At 39.6% G+C, this 15,132-nt stretch overlaps 1 protein-coding gene across 1 annotated transcript in view; it reads left to right on the plus strand.

The window, feature by feature from the left end:
* The window catches only part of ARFGEF3 (ARFGEF family member 3), a 188,271-nt gene that overhangs the window by 21,291 nt on the left and 151,848 nt on the right, over window positions 1-15,132 (plus strand). The window contains exons 3-6 of the mRNA XM_008059165.2: window positions 10,136-10,344; window positions 10,546-10,658; window positions 11,057-11,138; window positions 13,493-13,624. Coding sequence (XP_008057356.2) covers window positions 10,136-10,344; window positions 10,546-10,658; window positions 11,057-11,138; window positions 13,493-13,624 — 536 coding nt within the window. The remainder of the gene's footprint in view (window positions 1-10,135; window positions 10,345-10,545; window positions 10,659-11,056; window positions 11,139-13,492; window positions 13,625-15,132) is intronic.

Below are 15,132 nucleotides of genomic sequence, written 5' to 3' on the forward strand. Positions count from 1 at the left end.
TAACTGTATTTTAGAATCATAAACCTCATTTCAATCAAGAAGGCTTTAGGGAGAAGAAAGAATCCAGTAAGTGCTTGAAAGCTGATAAGGACATTTCTTTAGGGGATAGATATAGGGAAGCTATTCCAGGAATATGGCCCAGTTTCTGATACATTGGGAAGGGTGGTGACTTGATGGAAGAGATGAAGTTAGCACAGCGGAATTCAGGAAAGATTCAATTGAGACCATTAAGGGAAACATGGGCATTCAGTGTTCCTGGCCAAAAGCCTTGAAGGAAAGGGAGAACATATTCATGTTCGTGTAGGCTTAGGCTAACTTTGCCTTTTCCCTAATTCTAAAAGTAACATATTTTATTCTTGAAAATCTTTAAAACATAGACATGTATAAATTAAAAAACCAAAGTCATCTATGTTTCTGAAAGGCAGAGATATATTCCGGAGGTCTTTGGGAGAATTTCTTTCCATTCTCTCTCCTTCCCTCTTCCACCCACTCTGTATGTGTATATGATTTTTAATTTAAGAGGAGGACTATGCATGGCATATATTCTGCATTGTAATCTCATTTTTTTGCATAACATTTTCAAACCATTTTTCTATGTTAAAAAAACTCAAGAATACGTTTAGTTATTATATATATATTCCATTTTATATGTACCATGATTTATTTAACCTTACTTACATTATAAATAAAACTGCAGAAACATTTCTGCATATAAAACTTTGCTACATCTGTGATTATTTCCTTTAAAAAGGTTCTTAAAAGAGGAAACCCTAGGTCAGAACATATTAATGTTTATAAGCTCTTGACGTGTATGGGTAATTGCTTTTCAGGGAAATTTTAAAGAACAGAAGCTTCCCAAGGTGCCTCAGGAAGTAGCTCTATGAAGAATTATGGGTGTCGATGGAGGTGAGAAGCAGCTTCCAGTAGATCACAGTGGGAAGCTGGAAAATCAACATGTGGGGATAACGTAGGGAATGGAAAGATGGAGTGACAGGGGTAGAAAGAAAGAAGTTCCCTTGTGAAAGGGAACTAGTCTTGTAGTCTTGCTGTGTGTAAAATGCTTAACCCGGTTCTTGGAATGCACTTGGAGATTGACGCATGGTAACCATGAAAGTAGCATACTGCCGGCTAGGCGCAATGGCTCAAGCCTGTAATCCCAGCATTTTGGAAGGCTGAGGCGAGAGGATTGCCTGAGCCGAGGAGTTCAAGACTCTAAAATAAATCAAAAGACCTCATCTCTACAATAAATAAATAAATAAATAAACAAACAAACAAGCAAGCCACGTGTGGTAGTGCTCACCTGTAGTTCCAGCTACTTGGAAGACTGAGGCGAAAGGATCGCCTGAGCCCAACAAGTCAAGGTTGCTGTGGCTATGAGCATGCCACTGCACTCCAGCCTGGGCAACACAGTGAGACTCTGACTCAAAAAAAGAAAAAAAACAAACCAGCATACTGCCAAGAGTATGGGCTTTGAGGTCCAGTGCCTGTCCAACAATACAGTTATGCATGGCTCAATGACAGGGACAGGTCCTGAGAAATGTGTTGTTAGGCAGTTTTGTCATGGTTTGAACATCATAGAGTGCACTTACACAAACTTAGATGGCATGGTCTACTGTACATCTAGCCTATTGCTTCTAGGCTACAGGCCTGTACTCAATACTGTAGGCAATTGTAACACAATGGTATTTGCATTTGTACATATAAACATATCTAAACATAGAAAAGTGCAGTAAAAATATAATATAAAAGATTTTTTTAGGTGTTATACCTGGGTAGGGCAGCTACCATGAAAGGATTACAGGACAGGAAGTTGCTCTGGGTGAGTCAGTAAGTGAGTGGTGAGTGATTGTGAAGGGCTAGTACATTACTGTGCACTACTCTAGACTTTTTTTTTTTTTTTTTTGAGTTGGAGTCTCACTCTGTCCCCCAGACTGGAGTGTAGTAACATACTCACGGCCACCGCAGCCTCGACCTGCTGGGCTCAGGTGATCTTTCCACTTCACCCTTCCAAGTAACTGGAACCACAGGTACATGCCACCATACCTGGCTAGTTTTTCTGATTTATTGTCTTGCCAAGTTGCCCAGGCTGGTCTCGAATTCATGGGCTCAGGCAATCCTCTCACCTCCTCCTCTCAAAGTGCTGAGATTACAGGTGTGAGCCACCATGCCAGCTCTTCAACTTTATAAACACTGAACATTTAGGCTTCACTAAGTTTATTTTTAAAATTTTTCTTTCTCCAATAGTAAGTTTACCTTAGCTTACTGCAACATTTTTATTTTATAAGCTTTTAAATTTTGTTTTACTTTGGGGCTCTTTTGTTAGCTTTTTTCCTGTGTTTAAAATTTTACTTTTTACACTTTTTTGTTAAAAACAAAGACACAAACATACAGATTAGCCTAGGTCTACACAGGGTCAAGATCGTCAGTATCACTGGCTTCCCACATCTTGTGCCACTGAAAGACCTTCAGGGAGAACAACAGGCATGGAGTTGTCCTCTCCTGTGATAACAATGCCTTTTTTGTAACATCCTTCTGAAGAAGGACCTGCCTGAGGCTGTTTGACAGTTAACTTTTTTTTGTAAGTAGAAGTATACTCTAAAATAACAATAAAGAGTATAGTATAGTAAATACATATACCATGAACGTAGTCATTTATTATCATTATCTAGTATTACCTACTGTACATTGCATTTGCTATATGTTTATACAACTGGCAGTGCAGTCGTTTGTTTTGCACCAACATCGCCACAGACATGCAAGTAATGTGTTGTCCTATGAGGTTATGGCAGCTACCATGTCACTAGACAATAGGACAAACTTTTAGTTCCATTATAACCTTGTGGCCCCCCTGTTGTCTATTGTTGATGGAAATGCTGTTTTGCAGTGCATGACTGTATATGTCCCTCCTAGGGGATTGTTGTGAGAGTTAATGGGATCCTGTGCCTGAGCTCTTAATATGGTGATTGGCACTCTAAAGGTTTTAATAATGTCACGCCTGTGACTCAGCTGCCACTCTCTTTTGCATCGGTCAGGATCTTTTGGTTGAAAGTGACAGAACGCTCGACCCCAAAGGAAAAGGCCAGTATGTGTGTTTAATACAAAGTGTGTGTCCAGTGCCATGAGAAGGCCACTTGCTACAGCCTTTTAACTAGACTTGCTCATTGTTATAGGCTCAGCCAGACTTTAAATGGTCTTCCTTGAGTGCCTCTCAGGTATTTGACTTTTTGATTATCAGACGGTAAATTCATGCTCGCCCCTGTCTTGGACAGCAGTGATGCCTAGTTTTCCTTTGTGGTATTGTGGTATCCTCAGTGCCAGAATCAGTGCCCTGCACATAATAGATGCTCAATATTTGTAGAAAAATGAAATTCAGAGCAAACTCCTATACGATTAGTATGAACTTCAGTAATTAATCCTTTTTAAAATGTCCTCCAGAAACTAAAAAAAGAGAAAACCTTAGTGTTTTTTCTCTTGATTACATAAAATTTATATTTTGTGGCAGAAGTATTAATATTGATTGCAGGTGAAAATACTAAGCTATTGTACTTATCTTTATTTTTTCCAAAATGAATAAAAATTTACTATCCCTTATAAATTATCTTCTAAATCTATAGTGTTTTATATTTTTAAATATTGCAAGAATGTCTGATGAAAACTTAAATGAAAATGATAAGCCCATTGTACTATCATGATAATGTAACAAGTGTTTTTGTATTTATGTCGCTTTCTATTCTTTTGCAACTTATGAAATTACACATATCAAATATCAAAGATAATATCTACTATTAAAAATTTTCAGGTAATTGATAAACTTACTTTATTTCCCTTTTATTTAAAAAAATTCTATTAGTATAGTGAGAACTGATGTAAATGGACATTTTCTTTTCTTTTTTTTTGAGTTGGGGTCTCACTGTATTACCCAGGCTGGAGTGCAGTGGCATGTTCACTGCCACCCCAGCATCAACCTGTTAGGTTCCGGCGATCCTTCCGCCTCAGCCTTCTAAGTAGTCGGAAATACAGGTGCGCACTACCACATCTGGCTAATTTTTTATTTATTGTAGAGACGAAGCCTTGCCAAGTTGCCCAGGCTGGTCTCGAACCCAGGAGCTCAGGCAATCCACTCACCTCAGCCTCCCAAAGTGCTAGGGTTACAGGCTGAGCCACTGAGCCCGCATGGACGTTTTCTTTATGGACTAGAGCAGCACAGTTAATTGCTATAAAGAATACTTGGATTATTGATGTCAATACCAGAAAGAAACAGAAGAAAATGATTTCTATAGTTAATATTTTTTCTCTGTATGGACAAATTCATTCACCTTTCTAAGCTGAGCAAAGTAAAATGGAAAAGTAAATACCATGGTGGTCATTTTTTTGAGCTTTGTGGCTTTAAAAAATATTTTCTTCAGATTATGCAGGTACACTCTAGAGTTATTATATAAAAATTGGTACAAATGGAAAGTAGAACAAAAGGAAAGACTCCCCCATGCCACTATCTGGAAATACCCATTGTAACATTCAGCTGAGCTCTTTGTTAGGTTGTGCTCCAATTGATTTCCATTGCTATATATTCTTTTGTACTGTTTGGATTTTTAAGAAACTTGTATGTCATAAGAAAATGATAGATAATAAAGTTTGTATCTTGAGGTAAACTATGGGCATAGCTATATTATCTTATTTAGAATTCTTTTTGCTAGTTTGAATCATATAAAATTGCCAGTATTCAACCTGTTATGATCTACAAAAATGGCAGTTTCATATGTTCGACTTAATAATGGAAATAGGTTTGTTAAGACATCCTGGAGGCCAGGCGTGATGACTCATGCCTGTAATCCCAGCACTTTGGGAGAGGCCGAGGCAGGAAGGTTGCTAGAGCCCAGGAGTTCGAGACCATTCTGGACAACATAACAAGACCTTCTCTCCATTAAAAAAATTAAAAAATTAGCCAGGCATGGTAGTGTGTGCCTGAAGTCCCAGCCACTTGGGAGGCTGAGGCAGGAGGGTAGCCTGCCCATAAGGCTGAGTCTGTAGTAAGCTATGATCAAACCCCTGCGCTCCAGCCTCAGTGACAAAGCGAGACAGTATCTCAAAAAAAAAAAAAAAAAGGAAGCTAGAAGTCCTGATTTGATGTTGTTCAGTGCTCTATCCCTAGGGCCTAACACAGTTCCTGAAGGGTAAATCTCATCTTTGTTTTGAAATACAAAAGACAAGGATTGGTACTGATAAAAATAATTTCATTAAGATAGAAATTAAAGTAGAAATAAAATGGAAACATTTTAACAGCACTGTAGAGAAAATCAATTGAGGAACCAATTTAATTCCAGTTGGCCTAATGGAATTGGCTCTGGCAAAAGTTTAATCAATGGAAATTCATCAATATTGGAGTAAGCTATTTAAAGCATCCGTATTCATAAACATGAATAGTAACATCCCGAGTGTTACAGCAGGAGGGTGAAAACCTTCTGTACTCAAATTATGAAAGATCATGATCATGAGAAAAGGTGCTGCCTATGGTTTGAACCCAGCAACTAGTTCCAAAGCCCAATTTCTTCCACCTTCCAAACTGCCTGTACCTCACAACTACACACCAACTGTCAAAATAATACATTGTTTCATGAATTGTCACTCAAAGTAAGATCATTTACAATACTTGTTGGATGCTTGTCCCCACTCTTAACCTGGTAGACATTTGAATTGCCATTTTATTTTATTTTTTTGAATTGGAGTCTCACTCTGTCACCCAGGCTGGAGTGCAGTGGCACGCTCACGGCCACTGCAACCTCAACTTTCTTGGCTCAGGCGATCCTTCCGCCTCACCCTTCTAAGTACCTGGATTGAGTTGCCATTTTAAGTAATATGCCATGTGTGTAGTTGGTGAGGGCTGTCCACCCGCATTGGTGGTGTGATGTAGGCTCGAGGCCATGAGTTTTGAAAACAGGTGGTCAAAGTTTAAATCACAGCTCTGTCATTTACAAACATGTAACCTTGGACAAGTAATCTATTCTCCCTTGGTTTCAGTTTTGATGACAAATCTCTACCTTAAAAAGGTGTAATTAAATAAAATAGCAAATGCCACACATGTAGCATGGTACTTTGCATATATAAGCCACTTCAACCAGAGCCATGGTTTTTATGTGAGGGAATTCAGACAGTTATTTAATAAATGACTTAGATTATAGCCTCCTAGAGTTGTAGAATGGGAGCAGACCTTAGAAAAATAAGACATCTTCATTCATCAAAGAAAAATCAGCTGAAGTTTCAGCAATATATTTGTTTTCACTTGAAGCTCATGCTTGTGCTTGTGTTGAAAGATAATTTATTAGCAAATCTAAACTCTTCCCCAATTCACCTATTTTAATTTCACTTTGTCCATTGTTATCTTCCAGTCTAATAAAGCTGGTCTGTGAACCGTGACGATGCAGTTGAGGAAATAAGCTCAGTCTCCCTGATGTGACCAGATGCATTGTCACAATGCAGATGATGTCTTCCTCATGCATATGCAGCACTGCTAATTATTCTTCTTTCAGAAATAATGGCATGTCAGGACATGAAACCCAGGGCCACTCTCTTTAATTAGGCAAGAATGAATTGGCACGTGCCTGTGCATAAAAAATAATCGCTTAATGTAATTGAATGTTGGTTTTTGGTATGCCCTTTTCCCAACAAGGCAATGTCTAGAAAGATGAAAAGATGGCTTATCCCGTCACAGGATGTGCAGAGGGGATTGAGTGTGTGCTACATTGCATCTTCGTTATAAACTTCATCCTGAGACCCAATTAACAGTTCTGCTATTCTCTTTCATTTAAAATCACTTAAAACAGATGAAGGCAGAGGGTTTTAACGATATCTCAGAGCAAGCAACAAAATTAGTTATTCCCCCATGAGTTTCCTTCATTTTTCACATGTGTTCCTTTCCAAGTGAAGTCAGGATCTGAGGCTTCTGACACTGCTCTAGGGCTGTTGGGTCTGAGGGGATGAGAGGCCTTGGATTCTGAGGAGAGTTGGCAATCCCTCTCACCTACATGCGTGCGCGCGCGCGCGCGCGCGCGCCACACACACACACACACACACACACACACACACACACACACACACACGCATGCATGTGAGGCTACCTCTCTGCCCAGGACTCAGTGTATTATCCAAGGCCATCCAGCCAGGGATTGTGGCCCTCTTCTCTGAGACAGGACTTAAATGTTGGGGAGAGTACTGTTTCCTAAGGATGGGGGCTCTTAACTTGAGATGCAGGGAGTTGGAGTCTGGTGACCCATGAATCCTCTGAAATAATGTGTGCCCTCCCCTAGGAAGAGGGTCTTTTGTGAGTGTGTGTGTGTGTGTGTGTGTGTGTGTGTGTGTGTGACCAAAAAAAAAGATTAACAAATACATCTATTAGCTTTCTTCTGATCTTGAGTCCAAAGGATGTTGGAAGGAGCTCAATCTTGGGAGTCAGATGGACTTAGGTTTGAATCATCTCTAAAATATTTTAGCTGTGTGACCTTGGGCAAACTACAAAACCTCTCTAGACCTCCATTTTACAAATTGTAAAATAAAGATAAGAAGGCCTATTTTAAGGTTGTGGTGACAGGTAAAACCAGAGAAAGGATAAATGACAATTTTCTTTGTTCTCACTTTCATCTCATGAATACAAACAAAAGCAGGTACCTGTTCTGTCTTACTTATTACTAGATCTCCCCTAGCATCCAATATGGTGCCTAGCACACAAATGTTGGTTCAATGAATGACTGAACGGTTGGATGATGAGTGTCTTGGTTTAGTGCCCAGATGAAATCCTTGTCTATGGTGATATTTCCTCAAAGCATGTATTTTCTTTTCTTTTCTTATTTAATTAGAAAATGTAGTTTATTTAAAAGTAAATTAGAGAGAGAAGATTCACCTCCCCAAGGCGGGGGAGGAGGTCAAAGCCAGGAGGCATGGCAACAGCCATAGCTCAAAGAGAACATGGCCATACCAGAGTCTAGCAAGGCAATGTCCAAAGCATGTATTTTCTAAGAGAGATCTTGATGCTCCACTTGCTTTTGCTGAGACCTCCTAGGACAGTCAGCCCCTGTGCCCTGCGCTTTCCAGAATGAATATTGTAGGTGACAGAGTAATATGGATTTGCAATTGTTTATATGCAAGCATAATGCTGCTTCCTAAGGGTCCTTGTTGCTGTTGAACATGACATCCACTCTTATTGGGTGCCCTTGGTGGGTAATATACAAAAACTCGTACATCTTAAGCCCATAGCTACCAAATAGATTTCTCCTTTTCTGGGTTATTAGGCTGTGAGACTTTGGGATTTCCAAACCTGTTCCTTGGTGCTGTGCCCATATAGGCAGATCTGACTCCAAATTCCAGATGAAAGTTCTTTCACTGTGAATTAACCCCAAGGGAAATGTGACTTTTTCAAAGGTTTCCAGATGAAGTTCTATGCTGCTTCTCTGTCTGCCTTCATGTCCTACTTCTCACTCTGCTTTCATCCTTCAAATTAATTTTCCCAAGGTTATAGCTGGTTATCATTGAACAAAAGAAACAAAAGTGGAAGAAGCAGATATTCCCATCCTCACTGACTGCACAGCAATGTTTGCCTTATAATTGTGACAAGCTGACAATAAGATAACAGTGACAAAGTCATAGCCACTCCACTGAATGTAACACAGTTGGGTAATTCATCTCTCTGTCAAAGAATGTATCTAATGAAAAATGGCTATAGTGTTAATCAATTGTTATATAAAAATGGATATTGTAACATTGGGATGGCGAGGAGGAAGGTGAATGTTCTTCCTGATAGAGTCTGTCTTCTTTCTGTCTTTGTAGCCTGCATTAGGGAGTGTGTGACTGTCACCTCATCTATTGTGGAGCTGCTGATAGAGATCCTATGAAAAAGCAACGATGTTGCATAGTGGACAGGGAGGAATCAGAGTTATAATTAATTTTGTTTCTTTGTGTTCTACCACAGTGACCCTTATTTCTCCAAAGATAGTTTTAACCCTGTGGCTTTCACAGTCTCTAAAATCAATGAATCTTTCAGCTTATGCTGAAAATACAAGACAGATAAACATGGGCTGCTGTGGTTTAAGTGGGGGAGGAGTAACCTAGGAAAATGAAGTACCATTTCATTTTTGTGCCAGTGTTAACTCCATTGAGAAATAATGGGTTGATTAAAATTCTTGGTCTGTTGTTTAATTATTTAGAGTGAATGCTTCTAACAGAAAGATATTTTTGTCTTTGTAATTCTTTTGGTTTATTACTAACATATTTAAAATATCCAAGTAGTTCGCCATGGTTTTTTTGTTTGGTGGGTTGGTTGGTTTTATTTGTTTTTGTCTCATGACACTGGGAAATATTGCAGCAAAGTATCTTTCATTGGCCAATGCTGTTGATGGTTCATTTGTATTTCTGTCTTGGAAACATTTCTTATTAAGAACCTGTCACAAAATTCAGATATACCTCTTGACAGAGACTATAGAACCAATTTTAAAATTATAAATGATTGTCGAATGCTTTGAGTTGAGGAGGAAATGACACATTAATTAAAAAAAAAAAAAAAAAAATGAAGCACTGATACATGAAGATACAACTGTGCCCCTGCTGGCCATATGAAGTATTGTGTATCTATCTGAGCCTTATGTATACATACCTAAGGGCCGAACTTGATACCAAGACTCATGATAAACTGAACTTCAAAACAGGCAACGAGGCCGGGCAGGGTGGCTCAAGCCTGTAATCCCATCACTTTGGGAGGCCGAGGCGAGAGGATTGCCTGAGTTCAAGGGTTCGAGAGCAGCCTGGGCAACATGGCAAAACCTCGTCTCTACAATAAATTAAAAAATCAGGTGAGAATGGTGGTGCATGCCTGTGGTTCCAGCTACTTGGAAGGCTGAGGAGGAAGGATCACCTGAGCCCAGCAGGTCGAGGCTGCGGTGGCCGTGAACGTGCTACCGCACTCCAGTCTGGGTGACAGAATGAGACTCCGACTCAAAACAAAACAGAAACAAAACAAAACAAAACAAAAAACAGGCAACAAGAGGATTCGGGATGATTCTCTAAACTGTCTAAGACACTTGGTGAGCTAACCCCTTTTTTCACTTAAGGTTATTACAGGCTCCCTGTTAGTGTGACCATCTCCATTTTATAGAAGTTAATGTTTCCTCCATCCAAGGTTGGGATGCTTCACATCCTTCTCAGTCCTTGGCTTCTCTTTTGTTTCATCTGTGTTTGGATGTTTCTCGGGTCTCTGGCAGCTTCCCGCAGGAGCTCGTGTTTTTCATTCTGCTCCTAGTATACTTTCATAGGAGATACGGAGGAAATAAAGAAAAGCTGCTAAGTAAGTGGTTTCCCCGGACTGTAAGTAGTGGAGGCCTCCTTACAGTTACAAAGTCATTATTATTGATTTTTATTATCATTTGCATTCCAAAGGAGTTAATCAAAAAGAACGTTTGACTCAACAGCAAGCCACTGGTTAAAACCCCATGTGTTTTTAGGATATTCTCTTCAGTTTATTCCTCTTTTGCCGGCCTCTATGCTTTAGTATTTCTGTCCCCGTAGATCACCCTTTATCTAGTGTGGACTGAATACCAAATGAAACTTTCTCCCCTGAAAAAAAAAATCTATGTATGTGGATCAGGCAGTGTGCTGAGGATGAAGCATTTACTTTCTAGGTAAGGAAGAAGTATAAGCAAGGCATAAATGGTGCTTCCCAGATTTGTTCACCCCAGGAGTACAGGGTGTAAGCAATGCCATTAATCTGGGGAAGAGCAAAGCATACTCACGGACTGGGGGTTCCGGTGTGCACTAATTAGTGTACTAGGTGCTAATTAGTGAAAGGCCTTGTTGTTTGCTCTTCCTGTAGCAGTAATAAGAAGGCAGGCGATTGATATGCTGTCATCTCTGCACAGCTTTTTTGCTGTGTTTTTTTTAAGCTCACATGCATTTTCATTATTGGTTATGGTTTTTGTGTGTGTGTGTGGCAGCGTTTAGGGGTGGGTGTACATAAGGCTTCTATTGCTTGACTGCCAACTTTGCTGAGCTCACATGTCCTTATTTATGTGTTTGCCAGGGAGAAATGCCTGCTGCCTCTCCAGTTGGCTTTGGAATCCAAGAATGTGAAGCTGGCCCAACACGCTTTGGCAGGGATGCAGGTATGGCTTTGACTGAATGCAATGGGGTGACAGAAATTGACAGACCCCTTTGGCGTTGAAAGAGCAAATAGTTAACATTTTAAATACTAGCTGTTGAAAGACTCACAGTGACATTTGATTGAACTAGAAAATAACCATGGAGGGTAATAGAATTTTCTTTTATTAACCAGAATTTTTCTGTGCACAGCATTTTTTTGTTGAGTCAGACACAGATTCATGGGGACCTAGCAAAGGTCCCCGTGAGGACCACACAGATGTGAAATATTTTTGAGATGCCCAATTTTAGGAGAGTAAGAGATCTCAGGAAAGAGATTTCAAGTTCATATCAATTCAGATCTTGTATACATTCAACATTTGTGGTTTCTATATAGTAAGAATTGATAGTAAATTAGAAAGGTTCTGTTTTGCTTTTTATTCTAAAAATGGAGTAGGTTAGCTAATAGATTAATATCTTTTGTTTCCAGAGCAAGATTGGGGGGGGGGGAATGGTTTACTAAGAAAAGTCAGATTGCTTGAATACATTTCTTTCTCTAAGCATTTGTTCATTTGTGTTTTACTCCAAACATAATGGGTCTAGTTCTGACAGTGAAAGGTAATGACTATAAACATACACTAACTTTTAAAAATGGTTTGTTTTCTAAGAGGCAAGTACTGTGAAGTTGAAGCTTGTGGAGGCTTATCCAGTGTGGCCATGGATTGGTAGTATTTGTCAGATACCTTTTTACATCAGTATAGACTATTTCATAGTTAGTTTTTTAAGTTCAGAAAGGTCCCTAGTACCTTTTAAGCATTAATACATATGAAAGAGTGAGAAAACAGCTCTTTCCCCCTCCAAGTAAATTGGAATTAGATGATGGGTATTTAATGTATGACAGCATTTCAAATTTTTAAACATTGTCAATAATGTTTTTTAAAACCATTTGCTTTTCTCAAGTTAATTGGGCCATCAATAAAAATAAAAATGAGTGAGAATTTGCTTTGATCTACAACTTTTGTTCTTTTTCCTCTAGTATTATATAGATTTCCCATTTAGCACACCTCTCTGTCTCTCTCTCTCTCTCTAAGTAAAAACAGCTTTGTGTATAGATATTGATTCTGGGATGTCCTGGGTATGACGTGATTTTGGCAAAATCCCTTTTAAAAGAATACAGGCAAAATATCAGAGAGTCTTCAGCAGAAAGGTTGAAAATATTGTTTTCCAGATTGCAAAGGCATGTAGGTAAAAGAGTCATTACACTGGATGAATCCAAATTCCCAAGTTCTTCACAGGCTGCAACTGTAAGCCACAACAGAAAAGAACAAACTAAATAGGGATAAATATAAAATTCCATACTGGGGTCTCAAAAATCATCTCACCAGGACAGAATTGGGGAGAAAAGCTTAATTGCAGCCTTTGTAAATGAGAATTAGGGGCTACAGGGTGAGTCTGCGTAGAATGTGCTAGGGGGCCCACTAAGCTCGTTTTACCTGAGGATGAGATTCAAGTCATTCATCACTCTTCAATATCAAACTACCTTTGACATACTGCCTTCACTCCGGAGGCCACATTCTAATCAGGAGGGCACAAGTGAAACCTTACCAGGTGGAGAACCACCCTTGGAAGGGACCTGAGGAAGTTTAATATGGAAAGGATTTGGTGGACTCTCTAGCTGCCTTCACATATTAATCCATGTGGCCCTAGGGAGCAATGAGGGAATAGAAGTTATAGACAGGTGGATTTTGGTACCATCTGAGGAAGAATTTGATGAAAAACGAAAAATAGAAACAGAATAGGGCCATCCTGTGGGCTGACCTGCTAGGAGTCCTCATGAAAGAGAATGTCTTTTAGCTGAGGTTTTTGTAAGATTCATTCTCTTTTGGGGAAGCACATTAAGCTTTCTGGATTCATGAATAATTCCTGGATAAATGACAGCTCACATTAGGAAGCAAAAAGATAAACACTTGAGAAATGAACTTGTTGTCTACAAGACCTTCTCCTTTCTGGTGACAAAGCCCCATTCAGAAAGGGTGTGTGTGTGTGTGAGTGACTGTTGTGCAGGGTGACATTCCTCTCGGCCTCTTCATTCCCCATCCCCATCCCCTAAATAACCTATATGGCCAGCACATCAGAATTTCACTTGATGACATTTAAAATGAATGATCTCCTATCAGGGAAAGGCCCTTGCCCCAAACAGATTACCCCAAGGTTGGATGTGTTTCTCTTTTTCATGGCGTGTAGCCTGCATTCTTTCATAATGGGCTCCAGCTACATGCCTCATGAATAAGAGAAATGATCATCGATACGTAATAAGATACAACCGAATGAGGCAGCGAGGAGAGTCTATCTGTGATCACTGCCTTGTGCCTCTTTGCAGAAGCTTCTGTCAGAAGAGAGGTTTGTATCCATGGAAACAGACTCTGATGAGAAGCAGCTGCTCAATCAGATCCTGAATGCCGTGAAAGTGACGCCTTCGCTCAATGAGGACCTGCAGGTGGAAGTGATGAAGGTTGGTTTGACGTGGCCACCAGCGTGCGTCACTGGGACAGGAACACATGCTGACCCCTCGCGTTTGTTGTTATCTTGAAAATGCCTCTGCATTGTGATCATGCTGGCTCATCTTTCCTTTGGAACAGATTGTTATTATCCTTGCTTATGGTCCCTCCAAATTACCTTGATTGCTTAACTGCAAAAAAGGATATAATTTCCATAACTTTATGACACATTTGGCCCTATTCTATGTATCAAATGCTGTTAGGAAATGTATTTATCACCTTTTAAGAGAATGTTTGTAAATAGATCCAGCTTGGGATAGATCTGGTGGTCATTCTGGGTATTCTGCCTACTTGTATATGTTAAAACTAAGACCTAATAATGTTTTGATATGTACTGAGATTTTAGAATGGTCAGTTTACAGGGAGAAAGACCATATCAGGGAGGCATATCAGAATCACATAGAGGTATCATCAGAAATCACATATTTTTTTCTTCCCCAAATTATGTGAACTTTATCTCTTTCATTCCAACTACTCTTTTAGAGATGGCTTCTCCTCCTCTTTCCCGTTGTTTCCCTTGACAATCACCATGATTGAGAATCCCTTGTGCTGACTGAAGTGTGTCATATTCTATGAATGAATGGTGAGCTGGGCAGAAAACGATGGAAATCTCTGCCCTAGAATAGCACCTTGGTCACAGCAATACAACAGGAACCAACAAGATGGCTTTATTAATGTGATCTGTCCTTTTCCTCCCTAGAGGACTATATGTAGGGGGATATTCAATAATAGTTGGTGTCATATAATGGAATTCACTTCTCTGGGTCTCTGTTTCTCCATTCAGAAGAGGAAAGACTAACTTGAGTTGTGACATTTTCTTGATGCCCTGGGCCTCACCCTAACCCTCTTGAGGGGTAGTTTAAGGTAGTTAGTGATTGAGACTCTGAAGCTAGCCTGCCTGGGTTTGAATCTTTATTCTCCCACTTTATAGCAGGATATCCTTAGACAGATTCTATAACCACTCTGTGTGTTGATTTCCTCATTTGTAAAATGGGGCAAAATGCAGGGAGTACCAAATATATATATACACATTTTAATAGATGTTATCTATGTATTACTTTTTGAAGTTGAATTGAATTATAGTAGCAATGTGTAGTCTGATGTTCGTTCAACCGTGCTTCCACCATTTTCTCTGACTGTCCTGCCTGTTGCACGGTGACACTAGCATTCATTTGATTAATGCCGTCTTTTGAGCAAACGTCATCCTTAAAATGTGTATACATGTTTTTGCCACTCTCTGTAGTAGTGCCTACCCAATAGAATTGTTTTGAGGTGACACCTGTAAAGAACAGCACTGTATGTGGCAAAAAGAAAGTGCTTTAGAAGTGGTATATGTTACTATCATTACTACTTCTGCTACTATTACCTACTTCTCCTGAGTCAGAATCTCAGTGGATAGGTCTAGGAATATGCAGTTTTCATTAGTGTCCCAAGTGCTTCTCAGATACTACAAACATTGACA

Source organism: Carlito syrichta, unplaced genomic scaffold, assembly GCF_000164805.1.
Source record: "Carlito syrichta isolate Samal-C Ts95f unplaced genomic scaffold, Tarsius_syrichta-2.0.1 Scaffold303739, whole genome shotgun sequence".
NCBI classification, from domain to species: Eukaryota; Metazoa; Chordata; class Mammalia; order Primates; family Tarsiidae; genus Carlito; species Carlito syrichta.